General features: G+C 34.5%; 1 protein-coding gene across 1 annotated transcript; it reads left to right on the top strand.

Moving 5' to 3' along the window:
- The first annotated feature begins 5,026 nt into the window (after positions 1 to 5,026).
- LOC139863329 (serine/arginine-rich splicing factor RS2Z33-like) lies at positions 5,027 to 6,773 on the top strand. The gene is made up of 5 exons (XM_071851965.1): positions 5,027 to 5,033; positions 5,166 to 5,277; positions 6,271 to 6,347; positions 6,435 to 6,490; positions 6,594 to 6,773. The coding sequence occupies exons 1-5, from the start codon at positions 5,027 to 5,029 to the stop codon at positions 6,771 to 6,773; spliced, it is 432 nt and encodes a 143-aa protein (XP_071708066.1).
- Positions 6,774 to 6,976: the final 203 nt, after the last annotated feature.

The raw sequence follows: 6,976 nt of genomic DNA, 5'->3' as shown, positions 1-6,976 counted from the left end.
TATTCGTACAGATACAAAATTTACAACCTTCACTATTCCCCGTAGCAACTTTACCCAAGTTATTTAGAAGTTCAACATTAACCTCGTCACCGGCAACTGATTTCAAAACATCCACACGTATCCTTTTCTTTGATAAAGGACCCGCATTTAACTTATCAAGCTTTAATTGAACCCTTGATGTTATGCGAGGTGTATATAAAATAGCTATTAAATTTTACAAGGAAATACTATTAAATACGATACAATTTTACACAAGATATTTATTTATTTAGAGAATGGATATACTTAAACCTTGCTACAACACTTATAGGCAGTGTACCTAATCGTACAGTAGTGTAGTTTTTAGTAAGTCCGGTTCGTTCCACAGGGAAAATCTTTTAATCAAAGCTTAACGCTATATTAGTTTAATTTTATAATACAAATATATATATAAGTAATATTATTATTATAAAGGGGGGTTTTTACCGTTTAATGACCGGTTTGTCGATTTTAAAACTTTAGTCGCAGTTAAAACAAAATGTAAAATATTAAATAAATAAAAGACTTAATTTAAAGCATAAAGTAAATAACGATAATGAAATTGCGAATAATAAAAGTGCGATAAAATAAACTTGCGATAATTAAAAAGTACGATAATTAAAAGTGCAATTAAATATAATAACAATAAAATAAAATGCGATAATTAAAAGTGCAATTAAATATAAAATAAAGGAAATTAAATATGAAATAAAAGAATTATGCTTATTTAAACTTCCGTAATCATGATGTTTGACGTGTTGATTTTAGTTTTATGCCCATGGGTTAATTGTCCTTTGTTCTGGATTATTTAATATGTCCGTATGGTTTTTGTCCATAACAGTCAATCAGTCATAAATATAAAGTGCGAGTGTCCTCGTCAAATTATTGTTATACCCGAAGTCAAATATTCCAACTAATTGGGGACTTAAACTGTAACAAGATTTTAATACTTTGTTTAATAATTACACCAGGATGTTGACTGAGTGTAACCCAAGGTTTTAATACTTTGTTATCAATTATGCCAAGTGTCCTTGTACATAATTTCACCCCTGTTTTAATAATTCTAGTGACTATTAATCCATTCCCGTGTCCGGTTAAATGAACGATTATTCATACATATAAATACCCCGCCCATCGTGTCCGATCGAGTGTATATGGTTATTTATAGGGACGTCCAATTGTAAATCTTTATATTAAAATTAATAAACTATCATTTAGTTAAACAAATATAAAGCCCATTAATAATCCATAGTCTAATTTCCACAAGTGTCGTTCTTTTGTCCAAACCCCAATTATGGTACAAAGCCCAATTACCCAATTTTAGTAATTAGCCCAACATCATGATTACTTTGGATTAAATAAGCATAATAATAACTTAGCTACGAGACATTAAATTAAAAAGGTTGAACATAACTTACAATGATTAAAAATAGCGTAGCGTTACACGGACAGAATTTCGACTTACACCCTTACAACATTCGCTAACATACCCTTATTATTAGGATTAAAATTAAAATTAAAATATAAATTATAAATTATAAATATAAATATTACGTATAGATAGATGGATGGATATATATTGATCTTAAAATTCGTCGAACTGCGTTGGCTTTTATAGGCATTTTCATTTTTTGGGGCTCCGCGAGTCGCGGTTCTTTTAGCCTTCGAACTCCGCAAGTCGCGGAGTTCGTTTTTACAGCTCATTCAGCCTTGGCTCTTTGTTTGCCGACGATTTTAAATAATAATATAATATATATATAATTTTTAAGAATTATTTATATATTATATTATACTCATGTGCATAGTTGACTTGTAATTTTTAGTCCGTTGCGTCGAGCGTTGAGAGTTGACTCTGGTCCTGGTTCCGGATTTTCGAATGTCCTTGCGTACAATTTAATATCTTGTACTTTGCGTTTTGAATCTTGTACTCTTGTAATTTTGAGACGTTTCTCATCAATAATTGGAACCTCATTGATTGTCTTTTGTACTTTTGAGCTTTTTTGTCGTTTGCGTCTTCAATTCGTCGAATCTGTCTTTTGTCTTCACCTTTTATTATTTAAACGAATATCACTTGTAAATAGAACAATTGCAACTAAAAGCTTGTCTTTCTTGAGGAATAATGCTATGAAATATATGTTCATTTTTAGCATTATCAACCCTCTCGATCGAATACGAACTACTATTTGCCACGACATTATCACAAGACATATTATCCTTAACAACCCACGACATCTTAACTAAACCACCTCCCGAACCCATACCTACCCTAGTCTTCTCTTTTCCAATACCCAAATCAATAATTTTATTCCCAACGACAACCTCCTCGTTACCATCGAAATAACCCGGCGCCAACATAACCTCATCCACTACCCTCGCACCCTCGTCCGCCAAACCAGTCCCTTTTGTATCAAGACAAACAGGAAGCTCTGTCAGCTTCAACACACTATTCGACCCTCGACACCTTGATTAACCTTAACCAAAAGTTAACTTGAAAAACCATCCTCTATAATTGAGAGAACGTCAACCGATAGCTCCAATTCATTAACCCAAAGATGAATCAAAGATCCACCATCATCATCATCTAACCTAGCCTCGACATTTTCATGAATGTGCTCACATTTTTTGATCTAATAAACGAATAAAGTGAGCCGATATTACCAGCAAGTTTGGACGAGTTAGCAACCAAAAGCACATCCCCGAACAAACCCGCCGCCTGCTTAATATTGTGATCTGAAACATACTTAAAAGGAATGCACCTGATTTCAACCCATACAAATCGACAATATTCGTTTTCTTGAGTAGCAAACGGAGTAATCAAAACGAAGGCAAACGAAGGAAGATCACACCTCATGATCCTATGAAAGCTGTTACCATATTTGCATTCCACCACACACCCACGCCGAACTTAAGAATCGATTTCACCTCCACTTTTAAGTGGATCAAAAAGTCTTGAACTTTACTTTCTAACAACGGAACGTGGTCAACCAGCAAAATACTCAAATAAGACTTCAAACCATTCTCATTACCTAAATTAACCGACAGATTACACTGGTGGAATTTGGCCGGAACCACCGTCTAATTAGAAACAGAAACAGAGCGAGGCAAACGCGATCGTGAAGGCCAACCCAAATAAATGGGCCTTCCGAAAACACAAGAACCATTCATTATCTCAACCGCCTTCACGACAATTGCAGAATCCACAAAGGAGACGAAGGCATACCTTCTAGCCGTCCAATGTTTAATTTCAGAAAACTTACCAAACTTACAAAACCCATTTCAATCATATGACGATTGACCCACTTTTCCAACCTGCCGATGAACACCGTATGATGCAATGAGTCCTCAACCACCGGATTCTTGACCGGAGAAACAGACGGCGCCGGAGCCATAATCTCTTCGTCTTATTACGTTTAGTTAGTAAAATTATTACGTGTTTAACGCTAATATCGATGAAACATAACTAGAGTTCAACGAAGTAATAAAGTCCGAAAAAAATTCAAGTGGGTTTAATGGGGTTTTTTTTATGAAAAATTGAGAAGTTGAAGTTAACATTTACTCCTGTAAAGTTTCAATTTTTCTCCAAAATAATTTAAGTTTAGCCCCTGATTTTTTTAATGTTGGTCATATTTGTAGTGTGAAGTGTTTGTGTGTACAATTATTGAAACTTGAGGTATAAACATTTTAAGACAAAGGTGGTTGTGGTGGTGGTCAAATTTGTATGTGAAGTGCTTGTACGACAAACGTTTTCAGAGCGTGAAAAGGACAGTCAAACACAGTACATTTGTCTTTCCAAACCCCCAACAAAAAAAAATTAAACTCAAATCTAGGGTTTCATATACGAGCCAACTCTACTCTTAAGGTACCTCTTTCTTTATGTACTTTCATCTAATTGATTGATAATTTATCTACTTTTACTTGTGGTTAGTTTATATGTTAAGATTTGTGTTTTTGTTTGATTTAGTTTATTATTTTTAGTTGGCTAGATCTGGATCTGTTCACTTCATGCTTCTTTTTGTTTATTACACAATCAAGAAACTTATTTTTGTTATTGTTGAATTAAACCATATGTTTTGTTGATTGTTGTAAAATATTGTCTTCAGCTATATTTAATTTGTTTATTACCTGAATTTTGATTAGATTTGGATTTAGATGTGTGTCTGTGTTTTTGATGAAAAACAATTAAATCGTGAATCCTGAATTAGATTGTGTATTAGATGTAAGAAGCAGTGTTTATTAGGCGAGTGGAAGTGATATCAATTAAAAAACTAATTTTAATGAGACGTTTTTTTTTTTTCCCCACCATATATGTATGAAGGATGCCAAGCTTAAGAGATTTACGTGTTTTGATCTTTCGTAGTGCTCTTTTTTTTTTTTTTTTTTTTACTTTTAAAATACTAATCTTACAAAGCCACCTTACATTCCCTCTTTCATGTTTTATGCCGAATAACATATCCGTTGACCTCCTTATCTTTAGTCAGGAGAATTTGGCTCTCATTCGGTCATTCCTACCGAGTTGTTTTTATAAATATCTAGCTGTCTAGGCGTCTACTTGTGTCTTAACAATATAAGCTTCTTTTCTATTGCAGTGATGATCTTTCTCTTTTATGGTGGAAAAGAACCTGAAAAGTATCTTGTTTACTTTGTATCACTGATGAAATGTTGGTGAATTAGGAGACAGTTGCATGAACAAGCAAATATTAATAAGCATATTAACTTTACATTCTTTGCTACATTATCGGTATGCTTACTTGGGCGCATTAGTGGTATGCTAGCAAAGATTTTGGTTTTAAAATATGTTTAAAGTTATAATTTTGTAAATCGGTTAAAAGTGGTTGCTGATTTGCTTGCTTTGAAAAAACTGTAAAGATGCTCTATTTATAATAGTTCGAGTGGTGTATTTTAGGAAATATGCCGCGCTATGATGATCGCCATTGCACTACCCGTCTTTATGTTGGACATTTGACTTAACGCACAAGATCACGTGACTTGGAGGACATATTCAGCAGATATGAAAGGTTTGTAGTTTAACTGCCATAAATGTTATATAGTCTGTTTTCATTTATGTATGTAAATATGTATTTTGATATTTGATTGAAGATCTATCTTCTATGCATAATTGTTGATACTAACTGTGATCAATTGAGTAGGAAATCTGCCGCGCTATGATGATCGCCATGGCACTACTCGTCTTTATGTTGGACATTTGGCTTCACGCACAAGATCACGTGACTTAGAGGACATCTTCAGCGCATATGGAAGGTTCGTAGTTTAACTGCCATAAATGTTATTTAGTCTGTTTTCATTTATATATGTAAATGTAAATATGTATTTGATATTTGATTGAAGACCTATCTTCTATGCATAATTGTTGATACTAACTGTGATCAATTGAGTTCATTTTATAAACAATACATGACCATCATCCTTCTCATATTAGTGTTTCTAATTTTAATGTAATCATATGAATCCTTCAACCCATATTTATATATTATTTTACCTTCTTGGTGCACTGGGTGGAAATATCATTAATTAACTAAAAGATGGATGGACATTAGTGTATTCACTTGTGACTTGTGAGTTACTTACGACCTACGTAGGCTGATCGATATCGGAAATTCTACTTCTAGGTGTGTTGAAAGTTAAATAAGTGCCATTATTCGCTAACTTAACGTTAACCAAGCCATCGTAGCGGTAGCTTCCGCGCCAGCAAGATAGGGCTCAGCCAAAGCAATACTAAGCGTGAAAAGCCCCTTCTATCTTCTTAGTCATAGTCAAGTTTCCGCCTTTATTGAGGTAAACAACCTTACTAATAAAGTGGCAACAAGCACCTTCTTTCTCAAAGTCAACTTTATCCCATAAGCTCCAGGATGAGTATGTCCTGGATTACCGGATTCATTCTCGTCTTGATCCACCATGAAAATTTTTTCGAAATCAAAAAAAGATTCTAGGAGAGGGCTCGTAATGATCTTCTCAAAGATCACAAGGTGCTGAAGTGGAAGGATAAGGAGGTCAAGCAAAATTAACTTGATGATCGTTTGAAGGTCTATGGTGGGAGGTTGCCTTTGGTGGAAAGAGTAGTTATTCATGCAGATTGTGTAGGAGACCGATGATTCTTTCTATAATATTTTGCATTTTCTTTTTGATGGAAAAATGACTGAAAGTGGTGTTTAGTAATTCATGATGGCGAAGTATCAACCCTTCTGTACATAATGTCATGATAGCCTTACTATTTCTGGCACCCGTTTAACGCAGAATACGTGATGTGGATATGAAGCGTGACTTTGCCTTTGTGGTACACACTATCTTACCTGATTACTTTATAATACAGAGTATAATACCGTTTTATGTATTGCTTACTGCTCTTGAAAGATTTCACCGTTACTTTATGTTGTTTCTCTCTGTTTATATGCTTATAGGAATTCAGCGACCTTATAGCTTAAATGGGCGTGATGTCGATGGAAGTCGTATCGTGGTGGAATTTTCAAAAGGGCTATTGATTTTTTATTCTCCGTATTGATATAATTTGATAATACATAACATGACAAGCAACTAATATATTCTTTGATATGTCATAGGCTCCACGAGGGGTTGGTGGCGGCGGTGATCCCGACTGTGACCACCACCGCGGTGGTCCTGGTAGGTCTTGTGATTTTCTTGGCAGAGGTCCGCCACCAGGTGCGGGCCGTTGTTATAGTTGTGGACTTGATGGCCATTGGGCACGAGACTGCAAAGCTGGCGATTGGAAGAACAAATGATATCGATCGACCTCGCACTTCCTGAGTTATGATAACTTCCAACTCTTTTTCTAGCGTTTTGTGATTTCCTTTCCACATCTTTTTGCTTTTTCTACTGTAATTTCGAACCTACAATCAAACGCAATTATTTATCACGTTAATCACAATAATCGAAATAAATAAATAATAATAATTAATATAACAATAATTTACGAAGTTAAATG

Source organism: Rutidosis leptorrhynchoides, chromosome 8, assembly GCF_046630445.1.
Source record: "Rutidosis leptorrhynchoides isolate AG116_Rl617_1_P2 chromosome 8, CSIRO_AGI_Rlap_v1, whole genome shotgun sequence".
NCBI classification, from domain to species: Eukaryota; Viridiplantae; Streptophyta; class Magnoliopsida; order Asterales; family Asteraceae; genus Rutidosis; species Rutidosis leptorrhynchoides.
The sequence above is the reverse complement of the archived record's forward strand: the minus strand, read 5'-3'. Positions and strand labels throughout refer to the sequence as shown.